At 60.7% G+C, this 22824-nt stretch overlaps 3 protein-coding genes across 3 annotated transcripts; all 3 read right to left on the reverse strand.

Moving 5' to 3' along the window:
- Positions 1-2579: 2579 nt before the first annotated feature.
- LDBPK_311320 (hypothetical protein, conserved) lies at positions 2580-5663 on the reverse strand (the record flags this gene model as incomplete). The annotated part of the gene is made up of 1 exon (XM_003863175.1): positions 2580-5663. One exon carries the CDS (start codon positions 5661-5663, stop codon positions 2580-2582), a length of 3084 nt encoding a protein of 1027 aa, XP_003863223.1.
- A 2217-nt stretch (positions 5664-7880) lies between these two features.
- Positions 7881-12473, reverse strand: LDBPK_311330 (hypothetical protein, conserved; the record flags this gene model as incomplete). Its single annotated transcript, XM_003863176.1, has 1 exon — positions 7881-12473. The coding sequence occupies one exon, from the start codon at positions 12471-12473 to the stop codon at positions 7881-7883; it is 4593 nt and encodes a 1530-aa protein (XP_003863224.1).
- Positions 12474-14774: 2301 nt separating this feature from the next.
- On the reverse strand, positions 14775-22478 carry LDBPK_311340 (hypothetical protein, conserved; the record flags this gene model as incomplete). The annotated part of the gene is made up of 1 exon (XM_003863177.1): positions 14775-22478. The coding sequence occupies one exon, from the start codon at positions 22476-22478 to the stop codon at positions 14775-14777; it is 7704 nt and encodes a 2567-aa protein (XP_003863225.1).
- Between the last annotated feature and the right edge of the window lie 346 nt (positions 22479-22824).

Here is a 22824-nt window from a genome sequence, read left to right on the forward strand (position 1 = left end):
GAGTAGCCAGCCGGCACGGTCCTCCGGCTGCTTCTCATATGCGGGCTCTTCACCAAAGAGGTCTCTAAGTCCCCGTGGTGGAGGTCGGGGATGGGACGACTGATGATACACCGGTGTCAGCACCGTCGGGTGGACAGGCGGGTGAGGTGTGGCGCTTGCGCGCGCAAGTTGGCCTGACACGGAATATGCGGGCATCTATACAGCTATGGCTGAGGTCGTGAACGTTCAGGGCAGCACGAGATAATGGAAGAAGCAAGCGAAAAACAGAACGCACCGCCTGATCCCTCCGCTCTGTGGCTGCAGAGGGTGTGCAGAGAAGCGGGATAGAGGCAGGCAGTAGAAGATCGCGGAGATTCGCAAAAAAAAAGGCAGAGAGAAGCTCGAAAAAGGCTCGTATGAAAGCTAAAACAACACACGCGCACACATACACAGAGAGATAGAGAGAGACTCCCTCACCACCCCCTTCCCTCGAATAGAGCGGCTCCGGTTCACTCGGACGGGCTCTGCCAAGAAAAAAAAAGAAAAAGAAAGCGAGTCGGAGAATCGAGAAATGGGGTACTCGATGGGATGCGGAGAGTAAAGAGAAGGTGGGGAGAGGGCTTCGGCGGTTATGGACGTCGTTGAGCTCGACGCGTATGCGACGAGATGCTAAACCAGACGAAAGTCGGAAGGGGATTTTGAAAAGGCGCGAAAAAAAACAAGACGAAGAGAGTCACGAGAATTTGGTGAGGCCAACGATGGCACTAGCGCTTGAGAGGTGCAGCGAGGGGGGAGGGTAAAGAGGCATCGAGGCCAATTAGATATGCAAAGAGCTCGAGATGAAAAGCAGGTGAATTCTATCGCCAGGAGAAGAAAGTCGAAAACAGAGGCTTGCGCTCACTGACGAGAAAAAAAAACAAACGAGGAAGCGGGCAAGAGATAAGTGTGGTGTACGTATGTGTGTATGTGTGTGTGTGGAGGGGACAAGCCAGCAGAAGCACTCGGAAAAAAAAGAAGACAAAGAGATGAGCTGGGTGGGTGTTGGCGGATGTAACGGCCGTACTGTCGATGTATGAAAAACGACGCACACACACACACAAACAAACAAACGAAAAGAGGCCAAAAAAAACGAGCACAATACTCCGTCGACGAGAGAGGCGACAAGGAAGCTGCCACGCTGCTACACCGCATTGACGCTGTGAGAGCGCGGCTGCGCATCACAACTGCTTCTCTGCACCCCAGTCGTGTTTGCCTTCTGTGCGTTGCCGCCCCTCTTGCCAGGAGCTCCGCTGCTTTCTCGCTGCGATGCGGTGCAGCCTCGTCACAGGGCCGACGATACTGCGCTCGTTGCCGTTGCTTAGAATTTGTAAATTCAGACGGAAGGAGCGAGTACGAGGAGTGGTCAGTGGTAAAAGGCGGCGGACGTTTTGAGAAGTATTGAATCGCACACGTGCAAGAATGGTGCCTGTGTGTGCCTGTGTGTGCCTGTGCGTGTGTGTCCGGTGGTTCGAGCAGAGGAGGCGATGGCAAAAGAAAGCAGCAGCACACAAGAAAAGGGGATGTCGGGGGAGGTGCGACATCAACGCGTGCCTCCATCGCGGACAGAACAGCGGACAGCGACGGGCAAAATGCGAGAAAGACCGAAGAGGGAACGGCCGGGCGGGCGGAGGAGGAGGAGGAGGAGCATGCCATACGGGTGGAGCGCACGCGAGCAAATGTGCGGAGCAGGGCAGGGAAGGACCAAACCCTAGACGACTCCACGCACTAGTGGCGTATTCTTTGCTGGGTTGCAGCGGCTTCGCTGCCGCTCCCAAGTCTCGGTACCACGTGAACTGCGCACGTACCCGTCTCGCACCCTCGTGAGTATCTTTTGAGTGCAGATGGGCTTGGGAGGTTGCGTGCACATCAACTGATGTGTCTTGGTGGTGCAGATATTTTCGATAGCTTGACGCCTTCCTCACAGAAGGCGTCAGATTCGTATAAGACACAACTGGGTAGTAGTCCTAGTAAAGAGAGCGAGGAGAGGAAGAGTGAACCAAGAGGAGATGATCCGTCGCGGACGACGCACACCGGAAGAACGGAGGGTGTGTGTTCAGGGGACATACAACGAAACACTCACAGACACCGGCACGATAGCACAAACGAGGAGAGATAAGGAAGCCTGCCACCACCGACGACGCCGCGCGATGCACAGAGGGGGGAACGACAGAGGCAGCAAGGAAAGCGGAAGCGCCATACTAAGGCCCTCCCTTTCCAAGCGCGCATCTCTTCCCCGAAACGTCTCTGCGAAGCATACTCTGCACTGCCACACGAACAGGCAAAAGTGTAAGAGAGAGGGGGAGCGGAAGAGACACAAGATAGCAGCGAGGCATATCAATGACACCGCCATCCGAGGGGCACAGAAACGTATAAACATGTAAACGCACCCAAAGGCAACACTAGCCGCAGGCGTGAGGAAAATGAGAAGGAGCGGAGAGGGAGGACAAGACTGCACACGTCACGTGCTCCAACGACCTTGTTGAGGCTGTGGTACAGACAGCCGTAGCGTTGCATCTCGTGCCCCACCCCGTCTAGCCCCCCCAAAAAAAGAGGAAAATAGGCTACGGCTTCTCCCAGTGGATGCGCAGATGTGAAGCGCTCGACTGCTGCTCTAGTAAGGTGGTGCGCTGCTCCAACACACCGACGCGCGCCTTCAGGTGCCCAATGACCTCCAGCACTGCGCGCTTCTCCGCATTCTTCTCCAGCGCCGTGGTGCGGCTCTCCAGGTCCCCGACACGGCTCTCAAGCGCTCTAATGTTGCCCCAGATTGAATGGCACCCATCCATGCGCGGCTCGGCACTTCTTTCACGCGTGCTTCCTCGCAGCAGGGCGCCTGCACTGACCTCAGCGTTCTTTTCTGCTTCTTGTTGCTCGCCGGCGGGCCACGACTCGACATCTGAGAGGCTCACTGCACCGCCGGCGGGCGCAACGGCAGAATCGGCAGGGGACCAAGAGGCCATCTCGTCGGAGGGCAGCTCTTTGTTCGGCGGTACCGAGGCCGATGACGCTGACGGCGGCGGTGACCCCGCCACTCCTGGTGCTCGCGATGGCACATTCCAGTCCATTACCGACATCGCTGAGCCGGTCAGCGCGTGTGCCGCCGAGGCATTCGTAGATGGCGTTACACTCCCCCCGCCAAGCGCAGAAGCCGATGCCGTGGGGGGCTTTGACGATTGCTGCCGAGCATCAGATGTTGACGGGTGTGAGGTGCTTGTTGGGGGATGAGAAGGGATTGTAGAGGAGGCAACAGCGGTGGATTTTGTCGACTGTCCCAGCGTAGGTACATCGGAGGCACGCGAGTGCGGCGGCGGCGAGGATCCGGCTGAAGCAGCCCTGGAACGAAAGCTCTCAAAGAGCGGCTTGTGAGCCGGTACCTTCGATTCGCTTGGACTCGGCGACGGCGTCGAGGAGGACTTCGCTGCTCGGGCGCAGGGTGTACCGGGCCATCGCCCCGTCGACGTCGGCGTTTTGTCCTGCGATTCGGCAGCAGACCTGTCTTGAGATGTGTCGGGGCTTCCCTCATTCTTCACAGGTCCGAGTCGCCTCCGCTCCTGTGTGAGTGTGGCCTGATCTTCGTGCAGGGTGGCATGTCTCGTCGCACCGGAAGCCCGCGTGGCAGTCACAGGGCCTTTGCTCTTCTCTCGATCCTGCGCTCCACTCGGCTCACCGGTGGTCGCTGCCCGTGGTAGTGGGTTGTGCGTAGCAGAAGCACCTTGTCGAGGAGCGTCTGCGAGCTGCGAACAGAAGTGACTTTCTGGATTTCGGTAGCCTTGCTTGGCGCGGTAACGTGTCAGCGGCGAGTCCGTCAGAGACGACGATGCCGGTTGCCCCTGCGTGCGCGCCGGGGTCCGGCGATCTGGAGTTACTGCGAAAGCCTTAGCCCGCGGCGCGGTGATGCCGCTCGGGTACTGCGGTTTGACCGATGCTGCTGATGGCACGGCGGCTTTCGTGGAACAGAGCGACGACGGTGGTTGTTGTGGAGGTGCCGAGGCAAGGTGATGTGATGCAGCGGCTTGGCGCAGCCACGACTCTGTCGTGCGATGATCCCTCCCTGGAGTGGAGACACTGGTACAATCGATGACCATGCACCGCGGTGGCGTAGCCTTGGCAGCAGCTACCTCTTTTCCCTCGTTGTCTGTTGTGCTCGATGCCTTCCTTCGCGGGGAAGATAAAGGCGGCTGGCCTGGCCGCGTCTTCGTGTCTGTTGCTGCAGCAGTCTCGACCGCTACCTTCGGTGTTGCCACAATGGAGGCGCGCATAAAATCAGATGCGACGGTGCTGTTGCGTGGCGTGATGCCGTGACTCCCCGTTACTCCGGCACTCTCCGTCTGCGAAGGCTCTGCGCTCCTTGCCGTCCGCTCTACGCTCGGCAGGTCACTCTTTCGACTGTTGCGTCCCGCCGCCACGGCTATGTGTGACTTCGACGGCGGACGCTGCTTTGCCGCTTCGTCCACTGTAGAGGTCCTCGGAGACTCCACGAGTGAGTAGCTGCCGCCCGCCTCAAACGCGGTGGAGACGCTTGTCGTTATGGATGATTCTGAGGTGTCTAATGGCTGTTGGACTGGGGGCTTCTTCTCGCCTGCCTTCTTGGTGGCGGCGGGGATGCCTTCATTGACAGATCGCCCGCCACTCTTGGCGCCTCTCTCTCCTGCACGCTCAACGTCAGCTGCGGAGGGGGTGTGATTGCTATGGATTGCGGTTGCTGTTTGATGGGAACGCGGCGCCGACTGCAATGGCGTGAACAAGCCGCCCATGCCCTCCAAAGTCCCCGCAAGCTCCAGCGAGGAGGCAGCTAGGTGCGCAAGAGCTGCCTGCACTCGCTCGATTTCGCGCTCAGTCTCAGTCGCACGGCCACAACGGGCGGTGGAGCGCGCAGCAACACTTGCCTCCTCAGGCGGTAGCACCTGTAGGCGCTCGTGCATCTCGGCTTCGCAGAGATCGCGGTACTTCAAAAGCTGCTGCAGCCGGATGTTGAGCCGAATGGCGCCCTCGTGGGATACGAAGAAGTACCGCACCACAGCGTGGCGCCGTCTCTGGTTTGATATCTCCCGTTCCACATCCGTGTACGGGTTGCTCCCAGGCGTGGATACGCTGTTCCTGGCGTCGCTCAGCGTCGTGATCCTCCTAGAAGGGGTAGAGGAGTTGGCGAGGGAGTTCCGGCTGCCACGAGGAGCCGTGCATGGCGATGATTCGCACCAGACTGGAGGAGGCCTTGCGCCTGCCAGCGGCGTATTCTCCAGGGAGAACTCCAGCTCCATTGTAACGCGGCTTGCAGAAGGCGATTCGATTTTCCAGCGCTGGTACTCCTCGGAAAGGGGCTGGCATGAGAGGCGCGAGCTGCTCGCACCACGAGTACAGCGAGAGGCAGTTGTCGGCTGTGAAGCATGGGTCTCGACTGCGGCCGATGGCGAGTCCAGCGCCGCCGAAGCAGCAGCAGTAGTAGTGGTGCCCTCCTGCCTCAGTGCGTTTGCACATCGACGTGCCCTCTCCCCCTCTGCGTCCTTCGTTGACTTGTGCGATGATGTGTCCGACATCGTCTTTGACCGGGCTATGCTCAACGGCGTTTTAAGGTCGCTTGACACATGAAAAAAAGAGACCCGCCTCGTGGTGCGACTCGAGGGTGCCCGTGACGGCGTGGCTGACATGCCCCCGTTGTGTGCTGCTCTACGTTGAGGAGAGGGCGAGATGGGCCGACCAAAAGGAGCGCAGAATGGGAGAAGAGGGCGAACTAAAGGAAGAGGCGTGAGAAACACATCACAGGCGCGAGTAAGCGACCACAATAGCACAAAGGAGGGAGGAGGTGGGGGTCTGAAAACGATAACGCAGCGCCGCACATGCGTGGCCCCGCACGAGACTCGAGCCCCCAAACGTTGTCTCCTTTTGGCTGATTCACGCTGCAGAAGACGACAGTGCTCGGGTGTTGTGAGTCTGCGTGTGTGTGTGTGTGTGCACGCGAAGGCGTTTCGATCGACTCTCCCCTTCTCCTTCTCCTTCTTTCTTGGGCTCTTCGTGGCACACCTGCAACTGTCGCTCCGGCCGGGAGGCGCCCACGTCGGAAATTCGCACACCGGGAAAGAATCAGATAGCGAAGGGGGTATGCAAATACATATCGATCTATAGAGATGAAAAGCTGCCCAGTGCGGGAGAAGAGAAGGGCGATAGCCGAGAAAGAAGCCAACCAACGGAGAATATAAAAGCGTACCTTCAGAGCGCCACAGTGGCGAGAGGGAAGGGAGGCGAAGGAAAATACGGAGGTAGACGGAGGCACGTCGGCACCGCAAATTGCCGGTGCTGACTCTCCCAGGTTCTGCCTGCGGAAGCGAACAGAGCAGAACAGAGGCAACGGAAGATTAGACGCACCTTTGGGTATACGTCGTGTATGCGTCGCTCTACTACTTGTATTGGGTGCCTTTTAGCTGTGGAAGTGAAGGTCGACTCGTCTTCCACGTCAATGAGAACGTACGCGTGCAGCGTCGCGGAATGGGGAAGGGAAAAGATGGATTGGCGAATATAGACTTGGTAGAGCGCTGACAGAAGCGTCGCCGTCTTGGCGTTCGTGGAAGGGGGCGCAGAATAGAGGAGAGGCAGTGGAGAGAAGGGCGGAGGAAGTAGGCGTGGCATGAGTACCATAGATAGCACATGTTCCAAATAGCATATGCGCCAGAGTGTGATTGAGCATGTGTATGTGCGAGGGTGAATACTGCGGAAGCACCTGTGCATATGCCACGAAGTGAACCGGAAAAAAAAGGCACCAAACCTGCAAGGGCGCGGATGCCCAGTCATCGAGGAGTGTGCATATGTGTGTGTGTGTGTGTGTGTGTATGCGAGCTGGGGGGAGGGGGTGGGGGCGAATGGCCGACAGTCAGAGATAGCTCGAGGACCAGGAGAGCTCTTCATCGATTGTTGAGGCGCACTTATAAGTTTGCAAGGCGCACTGCGTTTCTCCGTATGTGGAGAGGGGAGGAGAGCGTGAGACAGTGAGGTGAGCGGTGGAGACGCCCTTCGAACAAACAAACAGAGCTGCGAAGAGAGGGACAGCATGCGCAGCCGTTGTCGTCGAAAAAAAAAAAAGCAGGGAGTGCAGAAGATGACGAGGCGCCAAGGCAGGGGCGGCACCACAAGACATGGAACGCGGATATGACGAAGGAGGGCGAGGCCGGCGGGCAAAGAGAGAGAAAAGAAAAGGTGATGGGAAACAGTGCACCAGTGAGCAAACGCGAAAAGAAAAGCGCGGTAACCAGCAGTGGAGGCAGAGACTTGGTGATCCAGAGCGAGAGAGCCTAGGCGAGCATGCAGTCCCAATGGCACAAACACGCCGCCACCACCAGCAACCGCAGCAACAAAGCCTCCGTACTATACTGTAGCACCATCTTGGAGGACTTATGGAAACGCGCAAAGCCGGTTCACCTGCACGTGTGCACACCCCTAAAGGGAAAGGGGGAAAAAGGGAGTAAGCTTAGAGCTGCGCGGGTGGAGATGGCGTGCGCGCGCGCGACGGACAACGGGAGGGCAACGGGAGGGCAACGGAAACCATATGCAAGATGGGTGCGATGAGAACAGACCAAACCGAGTCTTGGCGGTAGACCTCTCGCCCTCTGTCTTTCCTCCTGAAGAGGCAAACAGCGAAAAATGTTTATGTAGAAAAAAGGCGATCCCTCACCACAGCGACGAAAACCAGCATCGATGGCAGCCAATCATACGCCTGCGCAGCACACCAACGCACAAGGGGGGGAGAGGCGGAGTTTGAGCAATCATGCACAGAAGTGCACATGGATCCGGCGTACTTCAAGGCGGCTCGACCGCACTCATCCCACACCCACAAACGCCCTAAGACACGAACGCAGGTGTTAACGAGCGCGCCGTTAGAAGCGCTTGGTCAGAGTCTTCAAGGCGTTCAACTCTTCAAGGACAGTATCCTTGCGCTCCCGCTGCTCCTGACAATCCAGAAGAATGCGCTGCGCCCGACCTCGCTGGAGGTTCACGCGTCGGTCGCGCTCGGCACCGCGACCTCCATCCAAGGCATCGCTGTCGTCTGTGAAAAGCACCATGGGAGCTACGCGCGACCGCACGTGGTCAGCCCCGCCGCTGGAACGAAGCATTTCGTTCTCTTCCGTCGGGATAGCATCTGCAGCTTTCTCCATGAGCAATGCCTTGCCAGCTTCGCCCTCCTCGCTCACCGCCTTGTCGGCACCGTCCTTCACAGCGCCTGCCGCATGGCGAGATGCCCTCGGACTCCGCACGTTCACGGTGGACGGCCCCGTCGTCGAAAAAGGCTGTCGTGAAGCTCGCATTCGCCGAGCACGCTCATTCACAAACGGGGAGACGGGCGTGAGGGACGTGCAGCTCTTGCTGGCCCGCCGTGAAGGCGGCGGGCACGAGTCATTCAACGATGCAGAGTTGCCGGGTGGCAGCGCGGCATCTTCCACGCCCGTCATTGACGCAGGCGCGCTTGGAGCATCTGCCACCGCACCAGCCCCGAGGCTGTCGCCTGCAGTCGCTGTGCTCCCTTCTTCGCCAAAGGCTGCCGCATAGGCGCCGATGCTGCAAAGAAAACGCCGGTGTGCCTCTTCGGGTGCCGGCACGGCAGAGGGCAGCGGAATGCGATATGGCTTGAGTTCTTCTGAGTCGCCCGTTGGCAGCAGCAGCAGCGTCAGGTCAAGCGGCGGCACAAACACCGGCGGTGGATTGGCTTCGTGCGCGTCTTCGTCCCCACACCAAAGTCCGCTTCCTTCCAACTGGCTGTCGTCATCGTCGGTTTCGACCGCACAGCTGTGATGAGGCCAGGCGCGGCTACTGTCTTGGGAGTTGCTCGGCGCCAGCGTGTCGTCCTTTGGATCGTTTCTGTTGTATTTATTCACGGCTTCCATGGCCTCCCTGTGCCTCGCATTCGTACTCGTGGACGTTTTGACAGGCGGAGATGTCTCACACATGAGCGCAGCGGCGGCCGTCAACTTCGCCGGCGCGCTCCCCTCGTCTGCCGCCTTTCTGGGCCCGTAATTCTTCAGCAGTGCGTTGATGCTCTGCTCGAGTTTGTCCAGCTCGTCTAGCTGAATGTCGCCGAGAGAAGCAACGGTGCAGGTGGAGGCCCCTTTCGCGTTGTCGACCACAGAAGAAGTGGGAGCATGAGGCAGTAGCTCTCCCTCCGCTACGGGAGTGCTGTGACCTTCAGCTGCGCCTTGACACGACGGATGCGCAGGCGCTGGAGTCGGATGCCTCACCGACGTCACGGCCTTGTCCAGGGAGGAAACGCACACGGAGCTGTTAGTGCTACTGCGTCGATGAGAGCCACGCGCGTCTGCCAACTTCCGGAGCAACAGCTCGTTGGGGGCCTGCCGCGACGCACCCGCCTCGGGTAGCTGCGCCTCGTTGTTGTCCACCTCCGTGTCGCTGGCGGTTCTGCTTGGTCGGTGGTACTTGTTAACGAGAGCGCATCGCTCGACAAGGTGGGGGTTCTGCTCAATCTTGGTCGTTTCGGATATTGCAGCGTGACCAGCTGCCACGTCGACTACCGGCAGGGGTGTTGGTGCACCACCGCTGGGGTGCGGCATCTGCGTCCTGTTTTGGCGAATCCAGTGTAGGAGAGGCGTGTACGCGCCGGGTGTCCGGCTGGAGGGCGGTCGCTCCGCCAGCTCCCCGTCCTTCGAGCGTTGCAGTGACTTGAGATGCGGGCTTGCCTGCTCAGCGGACGCTTCGGTGCTGGAAGAAGAGCTTCGAAAATCTCCACCCATGTGCTGAGCGGAGAGAGCGGGCTCAGTGTGTATCTGTGCCGCTACCCCGCCGCCGCTGCGTGACGCGTTTTTGCCAGTTTCGGGACCCGTCGGCGAACTCACAGCAGACCTCATGCGAAGCGCCTCGACACCCTCAAGGGTCACGGTACGGGCAGCACGTGCGGCCGAGCGCGTAGGCTCAACCTTCAACGGGGCGGACACGTTCGTGTCCTGCGTCAGCGCCCGTGGAGACGGGCATGGGCTGGAGGTGACGGCGGTGCGACGCGTGCTTGGCTGCTCAACGCTAGAGAAAACCGGTGGCACCTCAACTCCACCAGACCCCCCAGCAGGAGTCTCGATCGAGGTCGGCTGTTGAGGAAAGACGCGGCCAGCGTTCCTCGAGTACTCCTGGAGCTGAAGCCGTTGCTCACGACGCCCGAGCACTGCACGGAACAGCCCCCGCGTATCGGCGGCGCTGGCTGACAGGAATGGCGCAGCGTCTTCCTTTGCAGTCGCTGTAGGTCCTTTCGTGGTCTGGCAGGGCGCAGACTGGTGCGCCGATGTACGATCCAGTAGCCAGCGGCTAGCCGGAGTAACACCTTCAGCCGCTACTGACACGAATCCAGAATGGCTTGTGTGTTGCGCTGACGGCAGCGGCGGTGGCTGCGCTTTCCGGTCCACCGGAATGCCATCTTTCGCAGCGACTCGATGTCTCGGGTCCTCTGTCAGGCAGCAGCTGGGGGAGGACATGCTCGGTGGGGGGTGAGTTGACACGTTGGCAGTCGATTCAGCCTGTGCCTCATGGTTTCTGGCAGCTGCAGCCGCAGAGCCATCAATCACGCTTCGACTTTGCGCGGTAGATGGCGGCTTCGGCGGCGGCGGCGGCGTCGACGCCTTTGAGTTCCGCTTGGAGGCAGCAGACGCCAGCACAGCTTCCGGTGAGTCTGGCACATTGCCGCAGTACCTGACTTCACTGAGGAGGAAGAACCCACTTACAGTAGGCGGGCTAGCAGCATTTCGGGCCTCTACTCCCACAGATATTCTGCGCTGTCTTTCCGGCTCCTCTGTCGGCGGCTGTGGCGCAACGGCCAGGTCGGTATTGGCGGTGCTGGCCGCTTGCGTTGATGGCTTTTCTCTTTTCCCTTGCCGCTGCCTCGACGCGTCCGTCGCTGGCTCACTCAGCAATGGCTTCAGCTCCTGTTCTTTTGGTGCTGCGCCTACCTTACTCTTCATCGGCGCATCTCTTAACGTCGTGGCACTCTCGACAGCGGGCGGCGTTGAGGCGCTGATTGACGTCACATCCTTCGCCCTTGAGCGATTCTCTTCTTGGCGTTGGCGCCACCGCTGCAGGTGCGAGTGCGACGCCTCTTCAAAATCCCTCGCGCTTGTGTGCCGCAAAACACCATCCGCCGCGTGGCCGACATCCTTTCGTGAGGCATCGTTACGCTTCTCGTCCGCAGGGCGCCCGCGTCCGTCAGAAGGCGACTGAGCCGCCGGCCTTGGCTCCTGTACACGCGCACACGTGTAGGTGACGCTGCGCGTAAAAGGGCTACGCGCACTGGGCTGTCCGGGCGTCCTTTTTGTATTTGCCTGCGGCAGCGTACCGCGTCTGAGGGGCAGCTGTGTCGGCAGCGATACTGGCTCTGAGGCGATGTGGGTGGTGGCCGCGGCACGCTCGTCAGTGAGGTCCCTCACCTTCATAGCAGTGGCCGAGGACTCGGTCGACGCAGCGACGACAGCACAAACGCCATCGCCGAGTGCATTCTTTGCCGCCGATAGCGAGCGATACTTGGACTTCTCTCGACTTCGATCCTTGCTCCGGCCACTGGTCCGTGTGTAGATGAAGCACATAGATGGCATGGTCACACTTATCGCCTTCGGAGAGCCTGGCGTGGCCGACAGAGACGGCTTCAAGTGGCCCGTGCATTTCGCCCGGAAAGTGACGTTAGGACGAGAGGATGACGTCACCGGTGAGTGAGACACCTCGACGGCAGACGGTGCAGCAGTCGGGCTGGAAGCCTCGGCGCGGTCTCCTGCAAACGCGCTCCAGGAAGACGGCCCACAGGGAACGGCATCGGCGCTCACGCGACACCGAGGTGCGGCCGGCTCCGCTGCCAACTCTGAGAAGTTTTCTACGCCCAGTTGATAGGGATGGCGAGATAACTTCGGTGGATCGGCGCAGACGTCTGCGGCCAGCCTGGCCTTCTGCGATTTGTCGCGTGGACCAGCACTGCTGCCGCTACTATGCTCTTCCTTGTCAACCTTTCCGCAGCGGTGCTGGTGGTGGCGGCCTTTCACAGTCAGAGAGGGTGCGAACGACGAGCCACTGCTGGGATCGTGGACCGTCTTACGTCGAGGGACGGCGTTGCCGCTGCCGCTGCTGGCATCCCCCTTATAGAATTCTCGGGCCGCAGACGCCCTGGCCAACGCGGCGCCTACTCGCGATAGTGAGGGATCGGCGCACCCGTTGGCGAGAGCGGTTGGGGTGGACGTTGAGTCTGTCGACGATGCTGCAGCTGATGCTGCTCCGATTGTCACAAAGGGGGCAGGGCTCATAGACGTGCGCCATCCATCAATGGAAGACGCTGATGAGCCACCACAGGCAAGTGAGAGAGCAGGCGCATCCTTTTCTTCCGTCTCCGCATCCATCTTTTGCCGCGTTTCAGCTGCCACCACCACAGATGTCCGGCGCGGTGGTGGTGCGCCGCTGTGGGCCATGTCATGCCGCCGTGACCCCCGCGTGCTCATTGTGGTGAAACCGCGATGGGCACTGGTCCGAAGCAGATTGAGGCTATGATGTGGCCGTGGTAGCAACGGATGTGGAAGGGGTGATATGGAGTGGGTGCTGTAACGGTGGCGGCGAGATTCGGCTGTAGCGTCTTCGACCCCATGAACAACGGCGCCTGCTGAGGCACAGTCAAAGCCGCCTACGTCGCTTGCAGAGGTGCCGAGCCCGGTGGGCCGCGCGAGACTAGCAAACAGAGAAGAGAACGAGGAAAGAGACCTGGACGGCCGAGCGGCCGCTGCAATTCCATTGCTACCGCTACTGCCAACGTCTGCGCGTGGCTCCGGAACGGCTGTCCCAATGCCGTGGCGAGTCTCACACTCTCCGCCGTCGCCCACGGTTGCAGCACTGCTAGTGTACATCAAGTGTGCAGCCAATTACAGAGTAGTGAAAGGGCAACGCCAGCCAAAAAAAAGAATGGAGTTCTCAGCACAAACACGAACGGAAAGAAAACATCGACAGTGCACCCCCGAGCCGCTTGCGCATCGACCCTCACGCGATGACGATCCCACACACACACACACACACACCGAGTCGGAGCCAATGAAAACACAGAGCTCACCAGGAATGAAACACGCACAGTAGAGGCGCGGGCACGGCACGAAAAAGGCGGAAGAAGAACGTGATATCGAGTCCACAGACAGCACACACACAGAAAGAGTGAGGGAGAACAAGGCACCGGCAGTGGGTGCGTCTAGTCTAAACACCACACACGACGCCAACCCCAGCACGTGGCTGTCAGCGGGAGACTTTGTAGATAAACTATATATATATATAGAACAACCCAAGTGAATTTGTTTTGTTTGCAACAGAAAAAAAGGCAGCACGAACTTCTGAGCAGATGCACACACAACACACGCACACAAATATATATATATATACCCCGATACATACAAAGGCGTGCACAGATCTGCACGTCAAGCCCAAGGGCACAGCGGTAAAACCACGCGAAAAGAGGGCAGGCAAAGGAAAAGGTTATCGATCCCAACACAGATGTGGAGAGACGCAACAGCAGCAAATACAAAAATGAAAAAAAAGAGAAAGGGAAAGTGCTGCGCCACACCCTCTCTCCCTTCTGAGCTGGGAGTAGTATGAATGCACTCGTTTCCGACGCTGTGGACGATAGAAAACGACGAGGGGTTGCCAAATAAAAAGGGGTAGACCCAAGCTGCACCCCTTGTGGCGCTTGCCGCCTCTCGCCGCCCCCTCCCTCCTGAAGGGTTGGGTGTATGAAGCAGCTGTGGATTCACGAGCAGGTGATCGGGGAAGTCGGCTCTGCTCCCCTTCTTTTCTTTTTCTGACCGTGGGGAGTGGTGTGTGTGTGTGTGTGTGATGTGTTGCTTGACTTCGAGCGCAGCGCTGCTTGAAAGCACGCGTTCACCCGCTACGAAGAACGAAACGAGAGGACGTTGACTTCAGTCCCACATATCATGGGCAGCTGCGAGAGGGATGGCGGACGCAGCACCGAATGTGCCAGCAGCGGTGTGGAAAAAGAGGTGTTACAGCGGAGGAGGTCAGTGTGAAAGAGATGAGAAGGAGGAGGGCGTGTGCACCGCGTGCATCTCGATGGGCGCTAAGACATTGTCGCGGGGAGTGCATCGAAGAGAGCCCAACACTTATATTGTCACGGTAAAGCCCGTCCAGCAGCATGATTGCGGTGGGCACCTGCCTGTGCAGCACTCTGCATTCGAGTGAATGTCGTTTGGTGTTTTGTTGTTGCCTGGTAGCGCGCATCATCGACTTCGCGCAGCAAACACACCCATACAGACACGGGCAGATGTTCCCCCCCCCCATCTCTACTACCTGGTCGGGTGCAACACTCAGCCACCAGGCATACGCAGACGCTCTCGAGCACTCACCACACGCAAAACAAACATACGAAAAGAAAAGCGTCAGAGAAGCAGCCTTGAGTACACGAGACCGGCGCACTACACAGCATATCCAAACACGGACATCGGACCATCTCGGGAGAAGCACGAAGGCATACAAAAGTAAAAAGCAAATCAAGGCGAAAAAGGCGAACAGGCATTCAACACCGCCAATGAGGGCGCAGGAAGGTGGCCGCTGCTCGCACAAGGGTGTGTGGGCTGAGGTGGGGCAATGCGGTGAAGGAGAATCAACGAAGCGCCTTGGGGAGGGGGGAGCGTGCATGAGCGGCACTGCCATTCCGATGGTAATATCGTCCACAACCGCAGATGTGTCTGTGTAAGCATTTTCGCAGCGGCAGCGACCACTACCAACGGTCTCGGGGTGCGACGCCCTTTTCATTCCTGCACGTTACGCCGCTCAACAATGATGAGGCTGCAGTTGTCGAGGCCGACGCCCTCGTCGTTGTCCTCCGGCGCCACACACTGCGCAAACACGCCGGCGGCGGCCGTGAGAAGAATCGCATCTACCTGAGAGAGTCGCGGGGCAGCACCATCGTCGTCGTCGTCATCGTAATACCTGATCATGGACTCCTCTGTGACAGCCCTCGAGGTAAAGCTCCCGCCCTTGGTGGGCGACGGGGTCTTGCGGCTGTTTCCGAGTGCCTCACTGCTGTGCAAAGGACCGCCTGCGCGCGGCGGCGATACCGGGGACGAGCTCCACGGTGAGCCCCCTGCAACAACGGATGGGCCTCTTAGGCGGTTCTGATAGAGTTCGGCACCACGCAGCACAGCATCCATCGCTGAGCCAGACACGGCAAGGTCGTTGACGGTGTTCGTGAGCGCCACATGAACCTGGTGCAGCGTCGCCGTGTCCCATACGCCATCGCAGGCAAGCACGATGCCCCACTGATCCGTGTCGCTTGGCACCGGCATAATCGTAACGTCCGGCACGGCGGAGACGGCCTGCTTGCGCGGCCCGCGACCGCCGCACTGCTTGAAGTCGAAGTCGCCCAGAGCACGCGGCACGGCAGACATGCCCTCAATACGACCGCTAATAATGTTGTAGCCGGCGGCGTGGATGCGGGCCTGCTCCGCCTCGTCCGACACGCGGTGCTTCACGCTGATCACCTTCATGCGGTCCTTCGTGTAGAAGGCGGCACCGCTATCGCCGACGTTCGCACAGAGAACGAAGTTGGCGGTGATGCCCACCACACATGCCGTGCAGCCCACGCAGTCGTAGTCCCCACGCACCCCCTCCGGAGTCGAGCGCAGGTAGTCGTCCAGAGACATCAGTGCATCCTCCATGATACTGGCGAAGTACTGCCGGAGCATCTCCATCTCCGGGATCGACACCACCGCCGCCGGGGACGGGCAAATGGCAACGTTTCCGGCAGGCGGGTTTGGGTTGTGGCTCAAGCCGCTCCCATGCCGCAGTTCCTCTGCAGCAGCGATCGACCTCGGCAGGAGCACCCCGGTGCGAGGGGATCCAACGCCTGCCGCGACAGAGACCATGTCTGGCAGCGGCTCCTCCACTGCTTCCCACGCATCCAGCGTTACCCCGGACTTGCGGTTTCGATTCGAGGAATGCGAGTTGCTGACGCGTTTGTTGGCGGTCAAGGAGGTGTCCGCCTGTGTGCTGGCGGGGTGCCGGTTCTTGCCTCCCACAGCCCCAGTTGCGCCCTCGAACGCAGGCGACGTCTCCTTCATACCTGCATCTCCCATCCCGAGGGTGGCGCCTGCAGCGTGGAGGCGCAGCGACTCAGCTGTGACAGGGACAAGAACGGAGAAGGACCCGGCGAAAGACACGCTGCGCAGCTCATCGGCCAGGGTAAACGGGACGTCGGCGGTCTTGGGAGGCGAAGCAGTTTCGTCGCCGTTCGCCTCCGATCGCTTGGCGGAGAAGCGGTCGAAAGGGACCGACACGGTCGCACTTCCAGACGGCCTCTGGAAGGGGGAGGAGAGGTGGGAGTGCGGCATACGGCCGGAGGCGGCATCGAGAGACGGTGGTGGGCTCGACGCGGCGGGGCCTGCGGGGGTGTTCAGGGAGTCAGCGAGCGGAGCAGCGTAGTTTAAAATGCCGTCGCCCGCCGGGACCGCCGACACGGATTGAGGCAGCCACGGCGCTGTCGCCCCCGCAGAAGCAGCCGAGTCCGTCTCTGCCTTGAGAAAGAACAAGAGCGCGCGGGCACGCACGTCATCGGGGCGCGTTTCCTCGATCGCACGCCGCAGGTGCGCCTCGAAGTGGCGGGCCGCCAGCTTCGCCACTGCATCGCCACCGTGCCCGTCAAACATGCAGAACACCGCCATCGGCATCGTCTCCTTCGGCACCGCCTCCGCCTCTTCTTTCGCAGCTCCTGCGGCGGTCGCTGCTGCTTCCTCATCACCCGTGTTGGGCCTCTCGTATGCCCCGGAGTCACTAGGGCGTACTGCCGAGTTGAACTCCGGTGAGCTCTCGGAGGCAGACGAGGCGCTGAGTTCGTAGCTGCCGTGAACCAAGAGCGAGGAGTCGAGTCGGTGAGTATCTCCGCGGTCCAGAGTCTCAAGCGGCTTCTTCGCTGCCGCCTCGGCTGCTGCTGCCGCGGCGGCCACTTCCCGGAGCTCCTTGCGGTTCACCACTTCCTCGGAGATGGCCGGGATGTCGACCAAGAACACCGCCTCGGCGTCCTCCTGCGTCGTGCGCCACCCTTGCACGCTGGCGGCAAGTGCGCAGAGCTTGGTGACCGGCTCTCCCACGGTAACGGTGTTGCCGGCAGAGAAGTCGAGCGGGTCACGGCTGAGGAACTGCTGCATCGGCGAGCGCACAGGGAGTTGTGACAGGGAGTTGCTCGCAACAGTGGTCGGGCGCTGCCGCACCAGCGCGCCGCCGCTGGGCGGGGATTTGGGGGAGAGACCAAGGGCGCCGGCGTCTATTCCCATCGACAACTGTGCCCCTCCGTTTGGCAGCGCAGACGCGTTGGAGGCCCGCTGCAGCGTGTTTGCAAATGCGGGCAGCATTTCCGACGCCGTGAATGCCTCCGTGGCCGGCGAGGAGGTGACGTTTTGTAGAGCGGCAGGGATCCACAAGTCAGACAGTGTCTGATTGAGAATCGCAGCGGGGAGCACGTTGTCGATGGAATGCGCACGTGCGTGGGCCTCGGCGCCGATCGCTGACCCTGAAGCGTGACGTACCGCTGCCGATGCTGTCACGTCCTTCAGTCGCACCTCGTAGCCGACGCAGTGGATGTCGCGTGCGGGGTGCTTCAGATACGTGCCGCGTGTGAAGGCGATCTGGTCCACCAACGCGTCGTAGACCTCGGTGTGCTTCCACGTGAATTGCTGGCACTTCTCGCACCAGAAGATGCGGTCAAAGCTGTTCATGATGTCTAGAAGATTCAGAAACAGCGTGCACACGCTCGGGTTCTGCAAGTGGTGGCGGCGGACGTGCGACGGGCATACCGCCTCAAGACAGTGCAAGCATAGAAAAGCGGCTGGCCGCCGATGGCAGCGGCTGCAGTGATCGTAGAGGTCATTCGCATCGTATCGGCTGCAGTCCGGTCCCTTGAAGTCCTTTGCAATAAAGGCTGCATCGCAATGGCACGCACCATCGTTGGCCTCATCATCGCATGCGTCGTGGTCGCCCTTGGCTTCCGATCCTTCCTCCGTGTGTTCCAGCGGCGCTGTGAGACTCCCTCGATCGTCTTGTGGCATGTGCCCATGCCGCTCGTACCGGCCAACCTCGTCTTCCGGATCCATAAGCATAACGCCGGCAGCGGCGTCGAAGATGAGTCGCGCCGCCACCTTCGCATCACACGAACCCTGCGGGAGCCCCTCCTCATCCGCCGGGTCCATGTTGTACTCGGCGGCCACCGTTCCAAACGTAAAATCCTGTGGCTCGAGACGCATCGTGCCGGAGGCCTGCGCAGGAGTGCGGCGGAACTGACTGCACGAAAGTGACACAGACGCCCTCGCATCAACGCTAAAGTCGGCATCCGGCAGCACAACAAGGCCACTCGGGCGCGAGCCGGCAGCGTTGCCGCTCGGATACGTGGAGGGGCTGCCTTTTGGAGTCAGGGGCGCCGGCGTCATGAGGTGGCTGCCGGCAGCTCCCAAGGACGGCGAGCCGGCTGGTATGGATACGGGGCTTGCATCGGCAGGGGGCAGTGGGTGAGGCGGTTGCTGGTCACTGGCCGGTGTCAAGTTCGGCGTCGCATTTTTCTTCTTGTCGGGAATGCTCCCAAGCGAAGAGCCGTGGCGCTGTTTCGCTTCAGGGTCGCTGGTTACAGCGCTGGTGCTGGCGTTCGTGTTGCTTTTCGGCGATGCAAGGACGGTGAGCGGCGTCGACGACGCCGCCTCTGGCACGACCTCGTACCGAGGCAGGAAGACGTGTTCAACCGATGTCCACATACCCACCGTGCGGCGCTGTGCAGCATCTTCGTCGTCGTCAGCCGCCGCCGCCGCCGCAGCAGCAGCAGCGAACGCGTCATCCTTCGCTCGATTTCCGCGGTGGTGGCGCCACTGCCCTGCCGCTGCCTCTCGAATACGGCCCTCTTCCTCCTTTGAAGCGGCGGCCTCGTCGCTGCCTTTCTGCTCCCACACCGTCTCGATGTCGTCGTCGGTGTTGGCGTTGTCCGGCTTGCTGCTGGCACTGTCTCTCGCAAAGACGGCTGCCTGTGAAAAGAGAGCCGTCGACTCCTTGCCGTCGACCCCTGCGCCGGCGCGGTGCCGACGCCGCCGGCCACCGCCACTGCGGCGCCGACCATGCTGCGAGGCTGCCCTGCCCCCCTGTCGCTGCTCGTTGCGCTTGTGATAGTAGCTCGTCATGGTGCCGTAGTGCAGACTAGAGTAATTGCTGCGGCGACGCAGCTTTCGCAGCTCGGCCGTGGTTGCACTCATGATGCTGTCGCCGCCGTAGTAGCTATAGACGGTGCGCTGCTGATAGTCTCCATCAGAGTCTTCTGCGTCGTCCGCATTTGCCGTGGCGGCAACGGCGCCGCCGCCCGTGGAAGAGCAGGCGCCAGGGTCGACCACACTCGACCGCCGCCGCATGGTGTGAGTGCTCAGCTCATCAACGGAGCTGCAGCCGGCAGGGGTGTCAACGTTGACCGTTGGCGCTGTCGCGGAGAGGTCCTCGGCTGACGGCGCAGGCGCGATCAGCGCCGAGGCCAACGCCGACGAGACCTTGCCGAGCGAGTTGGCGTGGCGGCTCGCTTGCTGGTGCACTGCCGGCAGCGGAGAGGCACCGGAGGAAAAGATCGACACAACGCCGGCATTGAAACTTTGCTCAGCGGACCCCGACGCCGACGACCCGCCTGACGTCTCCGTCAGCAGAAGCGCGCCGGCTGGGATCGGGCCAAGCGGAATCGGCAGGTCATCGCGGGTGCTGCGTACGTCGGCTAAGCCTGCGGAAACACCCTGTGAAGCCGCCACCGCTGTGTGAGTCGGAAGCAGAGGGAAGCGCGCGTTGACGGTCGACCGCAACGCCGCCGTGGGCCGCGAGGACGGCGACAGCGGCTCCGGTGTAACGGAGCTCGGCGTCGCCCCGCCACGGTTTCCAGACGCAAGCGCCATCAGTGCAAAGTCATCGAGCGTGTGACTGCGCCGATGGTGTCCCAAAGACGAGGGCGAGAAGACGTGGCTGCTCTCTGCGCCCCCCAGGCGACCGGCGCTCGAGGTGGCGATCAGGGCACTGTCCGGCGCCAACATCTTGCTGCGATGACGCCTGCGTGGGAGTGCCGTGCAGCTCAGCTGCGTGCTGCTCAAAGATACGGAGTTGTCAGAAAGAGCGGGTGCTAGCGTGGAGTGTGTTGAGGAAAGCCCGCGAGTCACATGTGCGTCCCGCTGCGACGTGTGCGGATGTTGATACTGCCTCCATCGGCCTACAATGCTGCCGGAGGCCCGCGCGCGCATCTTGCGAATAACAGCCGGTAACGGCGCTGTACCAAATGCGTTATCACTGTAGTGGTGCTGCTCAAATTTGACGTTCGTCTGTCGCGAGTCAGTCGACGACGACGTCTGTGGCCCCTCAGCACAAACAAGTCGCGACGCCGTGCTACTACCAGTGGACTGAGGGGCTGCCTCGAGGCTCTCTGTACGTGCTCGCGTACAGCACCGGAGAGGCTTTGAAAGACAAGCAGCCTTCACCACATCCGGCCCCGACTCGCCGGTGAGCATGCTCGGCATCGTCTGCGACCAGCCCGGACCTTCACACATGGTTTCAGAGCGCTCTGTCGAGTTCCTTGTCTCAGCGATGCCACTTTCGCGTGAGGCAGACGCGCTAGAGTTCATGTTATACCGCGCGTACGGACTCGCCATGTTAAACTCCATTGGCGTCGACTCGATGCTAGGGTCGTAAAAATGCAGACGCGCCTCGTTCTGCGTGCAGGCCAGCAGGCTCTCCTCCTCGTCATCCACGTAACTCTTCTCGCCCACGTCCGCGTCGGCGGGGTTGGTGGAGGCTGTGCCGGCGCTGCCGCTGCGGTCCCGAAGCCAACGCGGTTGCCCAGAATGTCCTCTACAGGTGGCACCTGGGCTCTGGTCCTCCTCTTTCTCTGCCTGGCAGCCCTGAGCAAAGAAACGAAACTGCGGCTTCGTCGAGGCGGATGCCGAGGGCCCGGACGACGTGCACCTCTTCAGGTGAGAGGCCAATGCAGGATGGACAGTAGCCGGTGGTAGAGGGAACGGCCTCACGCTCTCAGTGGTGGTGAGCTTGGCGAGCGGCAGTCGAGGAGGTGGCCGGGTCGCTGGCAACTCGCTTGTATCCTCAGTGCTCGTATTGCGATCTCTATCCGCAGAAACCAGTTCTGTGGGGTCCACTTGCTCAACCGGGTCGAGTTTCTGTGACGGAGGCGACGTGCTGAGGGAAGGATAACCAGGCAGCGGGCTCGGCACTTGCGTCACGGGCGTCATCGCACTGAAGGCGGCTCTCTCCCGCAATGCAGCCGCTGGGCTTTGCGGTGTGAATTGCGCGGTGCTGACTGCAGGCAAGGAGGACGGGGTAGCCAAGCTGCTCTCTGGCGGGGCAGTAAAACTTGAGCTTGCAACAACTGCTCGTGGAGGGCTTCTCGCCAGAACGGAGGCGCCGGCAGCGATGATGGGCTTCCGCGAAGCGACGGCAGCCCGCTGCCGATCCTTGAAGCTCATCCTGGGCGAGCTTGTCGAGGTGGACGACACGGGCGACAGTGTGGGCAGCTCCTCCAGCGTTGTTCGGCTGCCAAACCCATTTGGAGAGGTCGTGGCGCTACCAATGGCGGTCGGTGTCTGCAGTTTCGGGAGAGGCGCCTTCGTGTCGTCGGCGTTTATCTGAGCGGCCGCATTGCCGGATGTCGAGCTAGCAGGGGTGCACAACATCAGGGACGAGGGCAAATGCGGCGGAGGCGCCGCTGCTGCGCTGGCGGTGTCCTGTGGGAGCAGGCTTAGCGGACTCTGTAGTTGCGACGCAGATGCGAGGCTTCCAGAGTGCTCGTGTGGTGAGCCAGTCGGCTTGCTCGCGAAGGAGAAGTTCGACGAGGTGGCGCGCAACACCAGGGAGTCAGGCACACTAGGGCCTTCCTCCACGGCCGCCGTCGCCGTGAGCGCATCCGGACCGGCGAGGGCGATCGGCGTCTGACTTGGTGCGCGGGGCGCACCGGCGCGGCCACCTCTGTGAGAAGGCCCCATCTCTGTAAATATGCACGCAGTAAGAGGTGGGGATGCTGCTGCCGTGGTCCTCTTCAAGGCCGAATGCGGGAGAGGGCGCTCGCGAGCGGGAGAAAGGTCTAACGTTAGGGGTGAGGATGAAGACGCGGTGCTCATGGGAGAGTGCGCCAGGCGACTGTTTATAGCTCTGAGCTCAAGGTCAGTGCTACCGCTAGCACCAGCGCGCTGGCGCTGCCTATCCTTGAAGCTGAGCCGCCGTTTACGTCCAGAAAGAGAGACTGCATCGGCTTGAGTGGCGTCGCTCGGGTTTTCCACTAAAGGAGAAAGTGTCGCAGACGACGGTGTGGCGTCTGTGCGAAGCAGCGACAATGAAGTGTGCCCGCTTCCTGGTCCATGAGCTCCTGTTGTTCCGGGCGACGAAGCTGCAGAGGTGTCAACAGCTGCGCTGCCGGCCTCCGTAATCTTGGCCTCGATGTCCGAACTCATTATGTGGTCCCAGCTAAGGAGTGTTGTGAAGCGAGGGCGCAGAAAGGCGTGCGAGCGATCGAAATACACGCGTGTCTGCAGATAGCACACCCTCACGAGCAGAGTGCACACGTTTGCACCACCGCAAGACAAGACGACAAGACGGAGTCGCGCGCTAGAGAAAGGGGCGGCGAAGACGCACGCTCGGCTGTGAAAGTGCGGCGACGGCGGCGGAGAGGGGGTGGTGATCAAGCAGCAGCAGCAGCCACTAAAGTGAGTCAGGAACACGGCAGGCCGTAGGCACAACAGGGACAAAACAAGAGAGGCGGCAACACGTTCGGAATCGAGGAAAGAAACGGGATTGAGG

The sequence above is a fragment of the Leishmania donovani genome, chromosome 31 (assembly GCF_000227135.1).
Source record: "Leishmania donovani BPK282A1 complete genome, chromosome 31".
NCBI classification, from domain to species: Eukaryota; Euglenozoa; class Kinetoplastea; order Trypanosomatida; family Trypanosomatidae; genus Leishmania; species Leishmania donovani.